Source organism: Bubalus kerabau, chromosome 1 (genome assembly GCF_029407905.1).
Source record: "Bubalus kerabau isolate K-KA32 ecotype Philippines breed swamp buffalo chromosome 1, PCC_UOA_SB_1v2, whole genome shotgun sequence".
Lineage (NCBI taxonomy): Eukaryota > Metazoa > Chordata > Mammalia > Artiodactyla > Bovidae > Bubalus > Bubalus kerabau.
The window spans coordinates 208,124,542-208,138,169 of NC_073624.1; the positions used below are offsets into that span (position 1 = coordinate 208,124,542).

The following is a 13,628-nucleotide window of genomic DNA, read 5'->3' on the forward strand; positions in this document are numbered from 1 at the left end:
AAAACTTGAGCCAGAGATTTTGATGAGGAGCAGTCAGGCGCGTGCCAGCTCTCTTGGAAGGATAATGGTCACAGGATGCTTCACTGGGCAAGTCAAGCACATGGAATCCTGTGTTTGCATTCATCTACAAATGCCAAAAGAACATGTCCCCTGGCTGAGATTGAATTTTTTTTTTAAAGAATACATCTCTCTAATCAAATATTCTTTTCATAGAAGTGCTACACAGAGAGAAAACAAAATATCTTATCTTTCAGGAGCAGAGAACATAATCCAGGACACTTACAGGAGGACCTGCAAAACACAAGCAGAGAAGCCATAGTAAGTATCAAAGGGAGAGAAGGTCCCCTCACCCCCGCCAGCCCCTTCCCTGCACAGCTCCTGGTCACCCCTCCTTGCAAGGCTTTGATGCTGTCGTCAGCCCCAAAGCCAAGTGTCAGGGCAGAGGGAGCACCTCTGTCCTTGGAGGGACCGGATGGGCATGTGCGTGGTTATGACAGTCCAGCAAGTTTTGGTTTGTGCATTCATGACATGAGGCTGCTGTTGCTTCCTGCTTGGGGCACACCCATGTTGGGCTTTGCCAGGCAGGGTAGGAATCAGATCCGTTCCTTCTTGAAGAATACATTTTGGAGCTCAATGGGGGTTGGTTCATTTCTGTGGAAAGGGAGATACTTGAGAAAGAAAACATTTTGGGCAGAGGGGAGAATACTCCTAACAGGCACTGGCTATGTGCTTGTGTGGATGAGGAGATGTGTAAGGAGGTGGAGGGGGCCCATAGCCCAGCTCTGGGGTTAGCGGTGCTGAGCCTGGCTGTGTGTAGGGAAATTTGAAGGGGGCCAGTCTAGAAGCACAGGTGGCAGCTCCAGTAAGGCTGGTGCAGCAAGCTGAGACTTGCCCCGTGGAGGACATGCAGGTGTTCCTCACCTTGGAGTGTACACACCACATTGCACAGCCATGACTGCATTTGACCTACTCAGTAATCTTTGAGGTATGACAAACATGCCCATCGGCAGGTGACAACACAGAGGCTCAGAGTGAAAGAAGTGACTTGTCTAAGGAAGTGACTTGTCTAACCTACATAGTTGGTTAGGGATGGAATTTATGTCTGAAGGAAGTCTCCCGATTCTCAGATCCTACACATATTCCACTAAAAGCCACAGTGCTGCCAAACCAGGGACTCCTCTGCTTGTTCCCCTCCAACCCCAGACCTCAGTCTGGAGGGTGAGGCCAGAACACAGAGGCGGCCCTCGGCAGTCAGCCACCCCCACGTTTTCATGGATCAGCGTTGGGTGCAGGTAGTGGGACCAGGGGTGAGAGAGGCCACAATCTCTGACTCTCAGAATTCTCCTTGGATGGATTGATACTTGAGAAAACAACAGCACAGGAAGGAAGCACAAGAAGCTCCCAGCTCATCATGAGAGACCAGAGCCAGGCTGGGCTGACTGGGGACAGGAGACTAGGCTGGGTCCAGAGGGTGAGGCATGGTTATCTGGCAGAGGAAGAGGGAGGGAAAAGCTCCAAACACGCCAAGTCACTGGGCATCTAGGGTTCAGGCAAAGCCGAGCAGGCTGCAGGAGGGCAAGACCTGGGGAGAAGGCAAGTCAGCCAGACCACAGTGTCTTGTTTCCATGTCATCATCTGGGGGTGGGGGACGTGATCTGAAGGACAGTGGGGGCCACTGAAGGTTTCTGCACAGAGGAGTGATTCGAGGGGGGAAAGTGGGCTTGAGGATGTGCTGCAGTCGTCCCCCTGTAGGTGACAGTGGCCTGGACTTGGGGACTGGCAGAAGAGACGAAGAAAAGTGAGTCAGATGGACTTGCCAGTGAGGACAGACAGAACTTGCTCATGGATTTAATGGTGGAGGGTGAGTGAAGAGGTGATGGGATAGAGGAAGGAGAGCGATGAGACAAAGCTCTTTCTCTTCAAAAATTGATGCACGAGGTGCTAATGTCTGAGAATGTAACCTGATGGGGGGTGCGTTCTGTGCATACGCTAAATCTAGACTAGGGGCGGGGTGGGTTGTTGGCCATGTGGACATCTGTACTGCTGGTATCTCACTTCCAGACAGCTGCCCCACTCTCTGTTTTACCAAAAAGAGGAAAGCCACCAGATGGACTAACTATCACCTTTCTGATGCCACACACACACACCTGCCCGCACCTTCACCTGTGCCTGGCCTACTCCATGTTTGGTTAACTCTGATAGAAGACATGTCCACATATTGAGGTGTGGGGAAGTCATTCTGGCTTATACATGAGTTAACTTGGATTTTCTGCTAACTAAAACATCCTATTTATGGCCAATCAAAAATACACTGTACTTCTGCTTTAATTATTAAAGAAAAGGATGCATTGACCAGAAGTAAAGACTGTTCATGTTAAAAATAAAGAGCAAATGCATCCCTTCCCGGGATGCCAATGCTGGTACTCTTTTGATAAGACAGCTTCCCAGGTGCCAAGGCCATACTGACTCACCAGGTACCTGATGATCTGTTTTATTTTTAAACCTTGAAAGAATGTATCCCTGACTTGTTTGAGGTTCTTTGTTCTTTTTTTAAAACACAACATGATTATATTTGAATATACAACCAAAATACAAAACACCATAGTAAACCGATGGAAATTAAATATGGTATTTCATTTACATTGCATGAAAATAGCTAAAATCCCTAGTTATGAGTTCTTAGAAACCAGTAACAAAGACACTGATATACCAAGGAAAATGAAAAAAAAAAAAAAGAAGAAAATGAAATAACAAAGTGAGTAGTAAAGATTAAGCATATATGAAGATTATTGAGCTGAATTAAAACAGAATAAAAGCAATTTCTTTGTAATATCACATTGCCAAAGATTAAAAATGTAACATTTGTGCAGTTTCATAAAACATACCCATATAAACACTGGGGGACAAGATTGATGAAGTCCCATCTATATAGTAGGGAAAAATATATTATAATTTAATTATATAATTTATAATTCTAAGTTCAAACTCAGTCCAAATTCTGAGTGTGGACTCAGAATTACAAAATTTGGGTATCCTTAGTTCTAGCAGTTTCAATTTATTGGAATTATTTCTACAAATTAGTCAGATAAATTTAATCTATATAAACCATGTTTACCACATAGAAAATTTGTAGCTAATATACATACCCCCAAAATGACATGCATATTAATTTATCAATAAATCCAAAAGGATGTGCACAAGATTTCATTAATGGTAGATAACACAGATAGAGGTGGCAGAATTAGAGGAGGAAAAAAGCCATTTAATAAGTAAAATATTACACTTCACAAATTGCCATATCCTTTGAAATCTTGGAAAAGATTTTTTATGAATTAATTTTAAATTTCCCTGTGATAAGTTAAAAATTTAAATATATGCAGTTATAGGAGCATTGAAATGAAGCCTTGAAGTTACACCATCCTGAGCAGTGTAACAATATCTCCATCATTCAAGCTCCTGAGATATAGTCCAATGGCAGCAATAAAACAGTCAACTTGCCTGGTTACTATTCTCTCCAGTATCACCCTTTGGGTCACTTTCAAACTTGAGCCTTCTCAGCCAGTTTTTCTGATCTACTGCTGCTGCTGCTAAGTCGCTTCAGTCGTGTCTGACTCTGTGTGACCCCATAGACGGCAGTCCACCAGGCTCCCCCGTCCCTGGGGTTCTCCAGGGAAGAACACTGGAGTAGGTTGCCATCTCCTTCTCCAATGTGTGAAAGTGAAAAGTGAAAGTGAAGCCGCTCAGTCATGTCCGACTCTTAGCGACCCCATGGACTGCAGCCTACCAGGCTCCTTCGTCCATGGGATTTTCCAGGCAAGAGAACTGGAGTGGGGTGCCATTGCCTTCTCCGTTTCTGATCTACAGGGAGTGTCTATTGCAACACAGTGATGAAGATTCTTCATACTTTATGAAAACTGTCTTTGGCTTTACAGAAGATGGTGGTAGAAGCAATGACATCAGTTTTCCTAATTAGTCATCACGATCATTATCACCAAGGGGGTTCTCCTGGGCCCAGAGGTGGGAGTGAAGAACATTTGGAATGAAGAATACTGCATCAGGTCTGGTGGTACCAATTGTTGAGATTAGAAACAAAGAAGACCAAAGTATATTTTCTTGGAAATATCATCTCCCTGTGGTTTACAGATGAGATTTATACATTTCTCCAAAGGGAGAGAAATGTCCCTGATGGTGACAGATATCCTCCACCAGTTCAGTTCAGTTCAGTCGCTCAGTTGTGTCCGACTTTTTGTGACCCCATGAATTGCAGCACGCCAGGCCTCCCTCTCCATCACCAACTCCTGGACTTCACTCAGACTCATGTTCATCAAGTCAGTGATGCCATCCAGCCCTCTCATCCTCTGTCGTCCCCTTCTCCTCCTGCCCCCAATCCCTCCCAGCATCAGAGTCTTTTCCAATGAGTCAACTCTTCGCATGAGGTGGCCAAAGTACTGGAGTTTCAGCTTTAGCATCATTCCTTCCAAAGAAATCCCAGGGCTGGTCTTCTTCAGAATGGACTGGTTGGATCTCCTTGCAGTCCAAGGCACTCTCAAGAGTCTTCTCCAACACCACAGTTCAAAAGCATCAATTCTTTGGCGCTCAGCTTTCTTCACAGTCCAACTCTCACATCCATACGTGACCACAGGAAAAACCATAGCCATGTTCGCCTCAAATCCCATCTTCTCCCTTCTTTTCGTGGATAAGTGAATACTCTTGTTTCACTGTGTACGGTTCTCTGCCGCACTAGTATCTAAGTCACAGGCTCTTCAGGATCACTCAAAAACTATTCGTAAGAGTCACTGGGAGTACAGAGTTGGATATAATAGCCCAACACTTCCAAGATGTCAATGCTGCTGCTGCTGCTAAGTTACTTCAGTTGTGTCCGACTCTGTGTGACCCCATAGACAGCAGCCCACCAGGCTCCCCCGTGCCTGGGATTCAATAGGTAATGATGAAGACAGGCACAAAATGGCTGTATCTTTAAAACACCCTCTGTTGTTTATATGTTGCTTTAAAAATTCAAAAGGCAGAAAAGAGCAGCAGTCCCTTCTTTTCTGATCTATTAATACAGTAAAATTTTGCTATGTTTTTCCAGACAACTTTCTATTCAATAATTCGCATTTGCATTTTTAGATTGTCATGTAGCAATAGACAAATATATAAACAGTGTTTTAGTATTTTACTTATGCATGTGCAAAAATTTTTTAAAGATTACTAAAATAATCACCATTATAGTTAACACTAATTAGTTCAGTTAGCATTACTTAACTCTATTATTGAAGAAGCTGAGCATCATTTCTTTAAGTGCTAGTGAAATAAAAGTGATTAGATCTCATTAAGGGAAATGAAGTTATTTAAATGCAAAATGAATAAATAACCTTGTGTGGCTGTTCAGCATCTTTCTTTTAAAGCTCTCAAGGCACTTATTTTTTAAAACAATTATAAAACAAAACCCCATAAGGGATGCTGAATAACAGTGTAAGGGTCATGAGAGGGCCACTCAGTGAGGTTTTGGGATGTGCAAGGGTATTTTTAATCAGTTGCAGGCTTGATTGTTTAGAGGTGAATGTCAGAAAGAACAGGAAAAACAGTACCAGTTTTTGTGTCAGACTCGAAATCACAGCTCTCCCACTGACTAGCTATGTGCCCTCAAATGAGTTATTTAAGCACCCCGAGCCTTATTTTTTCCATCTATATAAAGTGAGAATAACACTTTACTATAAGGGCTGTCGGAGAAGGCAATGGCACCCCACTCCAGTACTCTTGCCTGGAAAATCCCATGGATGGAGGAGTCTGGTAGGCTGCAGTCCATGGGGTCGCTAAGAGTCGGACATGACTGAGCGACTTCACTTTCTCTTTTCACTTTCATGCATTGGAGAAGGAAATGGCAACCCACTCCAGTGTTCTTGCCTGGAGGATCCCAGGGACAGGGGAGCCTGATGGGCTGCCGTCTATGGGGTCACACAGAGTCGGACACGACTGAAGCAACTTAGCAGCAGCAGCAGCAGCAACTCTATTATCAGGTTAGAATAAACACATTCTTCAGGAATAGTAACCACTAATATTTCAAATAAAAAAACCCGAGGCATATGAACACACCTCAATGCATACATTTAGTTGACATTTGTACAAAAATGACAATTTAAAAAAATCATCTTGGGACTTCCCTGGTAGCACAGTGGCTAAGACTCTGGGCTCCCAATGCAGAGGGCCTGGGTTCAATCCCTGGGTGCAGAAGCAGAGCCCATATGCCACAACTAAGGCCCCAGTGCAATCAAATAAATAAAAATAAGTAAATATTAAAAAAAATCAACTTAAAACACCCTTCAAAATCGGAATAGCTTTTCAGTGCTTGAATGATACTCATACGAATAAGCTCTCATTACAATTGTTCTTTTAATGGAGGGTCTTCATTCTAACATGACAGAAAAGTGGGCTGAAAACCATACTTCTCTGAGGCAGTTTCTCAGAATTATCTGGGAGGCTGGCTTCCAGGCTACCGTCCTCACTTTGGCTCAAATAAAACTCTTTTCTATTCCATTTATAGACTGTTTATTGATTATTTTTGTGGACAACTCAGAGGAGCTGACACACCTCCTCTTTCCTGGGACCCTGCTGCCCCCATGCTCCCCCAGTCACTGTCAAGCCTGACTTTCAAGCACATCCTTCCCCACAGATCTGAACATGAGAAACCACCCTTCACTGCACGGCCTCCTTTGTTCCTGCCCCCGCTCCTCTCTCCCTCACAGATGCACTGTGAAAGAGGGGTCTCCTCTCACTCACCTTCCATTCACCTTGTAACCCTCCGATTTGGATTCCATTCCTACTTCTCCATCAAAATGGCATTCACCAAATTTCCAAGGACCTCCTCCAATCAATAATCCTGACAAGGATTTCTTCTCCTTGAAGTTATCTTCTACCTCCTTCTAGAAGCACTCTCCTTCTTTGGCTTCCAAGATGTCACGTCCTTTCACCTCCCTGACTGTTCAGCTGACTCAGTCTCCTCTCCCAGCCCCACATGCTGAGGCTCCTCAAGGTTCAAGTCCAAGCTTTCTTTTCTTCAGTTCTCTGCTCATCAGTCGCCTCTCTCCATCTTCCCCAAAAAGCTCTTTCACACTCATGGCTACACTAGATGCAAGTGTCCCAAGTGTATATCTTCAGTGCTGACCATCCCTCAAAGTCCAGGCTCCCTTTTTGAGCTGCCTGCTTGATTTCCCCTTGAATAACCCCATGATTCCTTAAACTAGAATGCATAGTCATGCTCATGATTTTCTGCCCTCACACATGCTCCTCTCCAGCTCCTGAACTCAGTGGACATCATCCCCTCCTTCCCAGCTGCTGAACAGGAAAATGAGGAGTCCTCCTTGACACGATCTGTTTGGCACATTCCCTGTTTGTTGCTCTGGAGCTCATCCACTTGGGTCTCTCCCCAGTACCACAACCTCATCCATGTTACCAGCATCTCCTGACTGTTGTAATAGCTTCTTCACCCATCTCCTACTTCACTCATCCCACAGACGTCCACTGAGTGCCCACCGTTCCAGACACTCTCCTGGGAAAGTGGGATACAGCAGTGAAAGTGACAAGCATCCCTGTCCTAAGGAGCATCCCTGCTAGTGAGGGGACAGCTGAGAAACACTAAGCATAAACAATGGTACGTCACCTGGAAGAGGACAGTGTCATGGAAAGAGAGAGGCAGCGGGACAGGGTATTTCTCCAGGATGAGACGTGCAGCAGCATGTTTGCATAATGGAAGTCATCAGCAGGAAGGGGAAGACCTGATGTGTTGGAGAAAGGGGGATTCCTGGAACGATGCCCTTGAGAAGGCAAGAGGGACTGGCACTGGCACAGCTGTGGGTGGGAGCCTGGACAGTCCATCTGTGGAATGGGCAGGGAGGGAGAGCATGCAGGTGTGTGACTGTGGTGGGATTTGTGGAAGTTCTCTTCCAACTGCCCCAACTATGCTGGTGAAGTAGGAACTGAAGCCGTGAGTCACGAGTGAGGATTAAGTGGCTGAGGGTGTGAGGGGCTTCTATGAGGTTATCAAGATCCCCAGGAGTTCACCTAGAAGTGGTGTTGGAAAGAGGACTGGAGACCCAGGAACTGAAACCCACTAGCTGTGAAAATGATGTGCCTGGGATCAGAGACAGCCTCAAATATGTAGACCTCATGTTCTCCAGTCTCCATTCAGAGGCTAGATGCAAGTCCGATCATGGCCCGTCCCTCCACTCCTCACTTTCCCATTGTTCTTAAGACAGAGGCTCAAATTCAAAGCCCTGTCCTCGCTGTGGGCTGCCCATGCCTCTTCACCTGAGCCCGTCGAACTGTTGGCGTGCGAGCTGTTATTGATAGAAGGTGGTGGGCAGGCTAGTGGTTATTGGGACTAAGTCAAATTGGATTCATACTGCTGCATGAATCAGGGTGAATTCCAAAAGGATCAAAGATTTACAAGCTTCAAAAAAAAAAAAAAATCCTAAAGGAAAATGTGGGGAAATTTCTTTTTAACCACGGAGAGGAGCAGGCTTTCCCAAGAACAGTTCATAATTTAGAAGCTATGCCATAAAGTCAGATCCAACCATATAAAAGCAAAAATGTCTGCAAGGCAGAAAGTCAAAAGCCAGAGTGAAAACATTTCCAACTCATGTCACAAAGGCTAGATAGTTCGATATAAAAGTATTCCTAAAAATCAACTCTAAAAACATCAATAATCTAACAGAAAAATGGTTAAAAGATATGAATAGAGAGAACAGAGGAAATATAGCCCTGAAGTATGTGAAACAAGAAATTGTTATTCTCAATAAAAGAAAGTTAAAACTACATCATATCAGATGAGAAAAAGTGAAAAAATCTGATGGCTTATCATGTCAAGGGAAATGAGGACAGCCACCTCACACATGGGTAGGGAGGATAAATTGGTACATTCTCTGCAGAGAGTGAGTTGGCAATACTAATTAAGATGTAAAATTTTTGTACCAATTGCTACAATGATCCTCCTAGAAATGAATTCCATAGATATATTAGCATATGTATAAGATGATAGGTGTATAAGAATACTCACTGCAGAACTGGTTGAGATAGTAAAGACATTAGAAACAGCACAAGTGGAATGGCTTAAAGAAATGATGGGATGCTTATGAAAGTGGGATACTAAGCAGCTTTGAAAAAGACTAAAGTAGTTCTGTATGTTCTGACATGGTATATTGTTGCATTTTTTAAAAAAGGCATATAACATTATATTAATAGGTAGCCATTTATACTAAAAAAATTGGTAGACTTTTGTTTGTATAAATGTGGAACATCTCCATGTAGTCAGAAGAATTTGGTCATCAAGTTGCTTCCGAGTAGGGGAATAGTTGAGAGAACAGGAGAGGTGGGGAGAGACATCTTTTCACCACGGACTCTTTGATGCCATCGGATACACATGTGTAGCTCCCAAGTCAGACAAAGCAATAACTTTAACTTAAAAATGGCTGGATTCAGCACTTGTGTTTTTGTCTGGTCCTCCAGCTTTTGTGGCCTTTCCTCACACTCACTTCTAAGCTCCCTTCAATAAAGCTCAGACTATGATTATCATCCTGAGGGCCTGGGCGCCTGAGATAGGAGCCTGTGGCCTGGTGTAAGGTGCAGCTCAGGAGATGGAGGAGGAGCTGCAAGAGTGACCATCACTATTAACGACCTCAACAGCTCTTTGCATACTTAAAGGCTGTATTTTCTGTGTACTCTCTATTCATATCTTTTGGCAATTTTTCTATTAGATTATTGATGTTTTTAGAGTTTATTTGTAAGAATACTTTTGTATCCAACTACACAGGCCAGAGACTATAAAACTCTCAGAGGAAAACATAGGCGGAACACTCTCTGACATTAATCGCAGCAAGATCTTTTTTGATTCATCTCCCAGAAAAATGGAAATAAGAAAAAAAATAAACAAATAGGACCTACTTAAACTCAAAATGTATGCAGGTCAGGAAGCAACAGTTAGAACTGGACGTGGAACAACAGACTGGTTCCAAATAGGAAAAGGAGTACGTCAAAGCTGTATATTGTCACCCTGCTTATTTAACTTCTATGCAGAGTACATCAAGAGAAACACTGGGCTGGAAGAAGCAGAAGCTGGAATCAAGATTGCTGGGAGAAATATCAATAACCTCAGATATGCAGATGACACCACCCTTATAGCAGAAAATGAAGAGGAACTAAAAAGCCTCTTGATGAAAGTGAAAGAGGAGAGTGAGAAAGTTGGCTTAAAGCTCAACATTCAGAAAACTAAGATCATGGCATCCGGTCCCATCATTTCATGGGAAATAGATGGGGAAACAGTGTCAGACTTTATTTTTTTGGGCTCCAAAAATCACTGCATATGGTGATTGCAGCCATGAAATTAAATAACGCTTACTGCTTGGAAGGAAAGTTATGACCAACCTAGATAGCATATTGAAAAGCAGAGACATTACTTTGCCAACAAAGGTCCGTCTGGTCAAGGCTATGGTTTTTCCAGTGGTCATGTATGGATGTGAGAGTTGGACTGTGAAGAAAGCTGAGCGCCGAAGAATTGATGCTTTTGAACTGTGGTGTTGGAGAAGACTCTTGAGAGTCCCTTGGACTAAAAGCAGATCCAACCAGTCCATCCTAAAGGAGATCAGTCCTGGGTGTTCATTGGAAGGACTGATGTTGAAGCTGAAACTCCAAATCTTTGGCCACCTGATGTGAAGAGCTGACTTATTAGAAAAGACCCTGATGCTGGGAAAGATTGAGGGCAGGAGGAGAAGGGGATGACAGAGGATGAGATGGCTGGATGGCATCACTGACTCGATGGACGTGAGTTTGGGTAAACTCCGGGAGTTGGTGATGGACAGGGAGGCCTGGTGTGCTGCGATTCAGGGGTTGCAAAGAGTTGGACACGACTGAGTGACTGAACTGAACTGAACTGAAACTCAAAAGCTTTTGCACAGCAAAGGAAATAATAAACAAAATGAAAAGACAACACACAGGCTGGGAGAAAATATTTGAAAATGATGTGACTGACAAGGGATTAGTCTCCAGAATTTACAAACAGCTCATCATCAAAACAAACAATCCAATCAAAAATAGGCAGAAGACCTAAACAGACATTTCTCCAAAGAAGACATACAGATGGCCAATATGCACATAAAAGATGTTCAGCATTTCTCTAGTTATTAGAGAAATGCAAATCAAAAGCACAATGCGATATCACCTCACACTGGCCAGAAAGGCTATCATCAAAAGATCCACAAACAATAAATGCTGGACAGTGTGTGGCGAGAAGGGAACCCTCCTACACTGATGGTGGGAATGTAAATTGATATAGCCACTATGGAGAACAGTATGGAGGTTCCTTCAAAACTAAAAATAGAGCTACAATATGACACTGCAGTCCGACGCCTGGGCATATATTTGGAGAAAAAACATGATCCGAAAGGGTACATGCACCCCAATGTTCATTGCAGCACTGTTTACAACAGCCAAGACATGGAAGAAACCTAGATGCCCATTGACAGAGGAATGGGTAAAGATGTGGTACATATATACAATGGAATATTACTCAGTCATTAAAAAGAATGAAATAAGGCCATTCGCAGCAACATGGATGGACCTAGAGATTGTCATACTGAGTGAATTAAGTCAGACAGGGAAGGAGAAATATCATATGCCATCCCTTATATGTGGAATATAAAAAGAAATGATACAAATGAACTTACTTACAAAACAGAAAGAGGGTCATAGACTTAGAAAATGAACTTATGGTTGCCGGGAGTGGGGTGGGGAAGGGATAGTTAGGGACCTTGGGAAGATCATATACACACTGTTACATTCAAAATGGATAACCAACAAGGACTTATTGTATAGAACATGGAACTCTGCTCGATGTTATGTGCCAGCCTGGATGGGAGTGGGGTTTAGGGGAGAATGGATACATATATATGTATGGCTGAGTCCCTTTGCTGTTCACCTGAGACTACCACAACATTGTTAATCTGCTATACCCCATACAAACTAAAAATTTTAAGTTTGGAAAAAAACATAGGCAGAACACTCTCTGACATAAATTGCAGCAACATCTTTTTCAATTTATGTCTCAGGAAAATGGAAATAAAAACAAAAATAAACAAATGGGACCTACTTAAATTCAAAACCTTTTGCACAATAAAGGAAACAATAAACAAAATGAAAAGACAACCCACAGATTGGGAGAAAATATCTGCAAATGATGTGACCAAAAAGGGATTAGTCTCCAAAATTTACAAACAGCTCATAAGGTTTAACATCATCAAAATAAACAACCCAATCAAAAAACGGGCAGGAGACCTAAGCAGACATTTTTCCAAAGACATACAGATGGCCAAAAGGCACATGAAAATATGTTCAATATTGCTAATGATTAAAGAATATAAAATCAAAACTATAAGGAGGTATCACCTCAGACCAGTCAGAATGGCTATGATAAAAAAAAAAAAATCCACAAACAATAAATGCTGGAGAGGGTGTGGAGAGAAGGGAACCCTCCCACACTGCTTGGTGGAGATGTAATTTGGTACAGCCACTATGGAGAACAGTGTGGAGGCTCCTTAAAAAACTAAAAGCTAGAGCTACCATATGATCCAGCAATCCCACTTCTGGGCATATATACAGAGAAAGCACCCTAATATTCATTGCAGCACTGTTTACAATGGGCTTCCCTGATAGCTCAGATGGTAAAGAATCTGCCTATAGTGCAGGAGACCTGGGTTCAATCCCTGGGTTGAGAAGATTCTCTGGAGGAGGGCATGGCAACCCACTCCAGTATTCTTGTCTGGAAAATCCCCATGGACAAAGGAGCCTGGAAGGCTAGAGTCCATGGGGTCACAAAGAGTTGGACATGACCGAGCGACTAAGCACAACACAAGACATGGAGGGAACCTAAATGTCCATCAACAGAGGAATGGATAAAGAAGATGTGGATAAAATGGATAAAGAAGATATGAGACAATGCCATTTGCAGCAACATGGTTGAACCTAGAGACTGTCATATTGAGTGAAGTAAGTCAGACAGGGAAGGAGAAATATTGTATGCTATCTTTCATATGTGGAATCTAAAAAAAAATGATACAGATGAAGTAATCCTTAAAACAGAAATACTCACAGAGTTAGAGAACAAACTTGCTAAGTGGGAAGAATGGGGGAAGGGATGGTCAGGGAGTTTGGGATCAACATGCATACACTGCTCTATTTAGGATAGATGACCAGCTGGGTCCTGCTGGGTAGCATAGGGAGCTCTGTGCAATGTTACGTGGCAGGCTGGATGCGATGCGAGTTTGGGGGAGCATGGATACATGTATATGCATGGCTGAGTCCCTATGCTGCCCACCTGAAACTATCATCACATTGTTAATTGGCTATGCTGCTGCTGCTAAGTCGCTTCAGTCGTGTCTGACTCTGTGCGACCCCATAGACGGCAGCCGACCAGGCTCCCCTGTCCCTGGGATTCTCAAGGCAAGAACACTGGAGTGGGTTGCCATATACTTCGATATAAAACAAAAGCTTAAAAATGAATTCTCTCAAAAATAAGGAAAAAAAAAAGAAAAAGTATCCATCAGTCACTTAGGGCTCCTCATGCTCTGGGAACTCCACTA

General features: G+C 43.2%; 1 protein-coding gene across 1 annotated transcript in view; it reads right to left on the bottom strand.

The window, feature by feature from the left end:
• COL23A1 (collagen type XXIII alpha 1 chain) overlaps positions 1 to 13,628 on the bottom strand; it is a 406,818-nt gene that overhangs the window by 53,595 nt on the left and 339,595 nt on the right. The window contains exon 4 of the mRNA XM_055551748.1: positions 284 to 291. Coding sequence (XP_055407723.1) covers positions 284 to 291 — 8 coding nt within the window. The remainder of the gene's footprint in view (positions 1 to 283; positions 292 to 13,628) is intronic.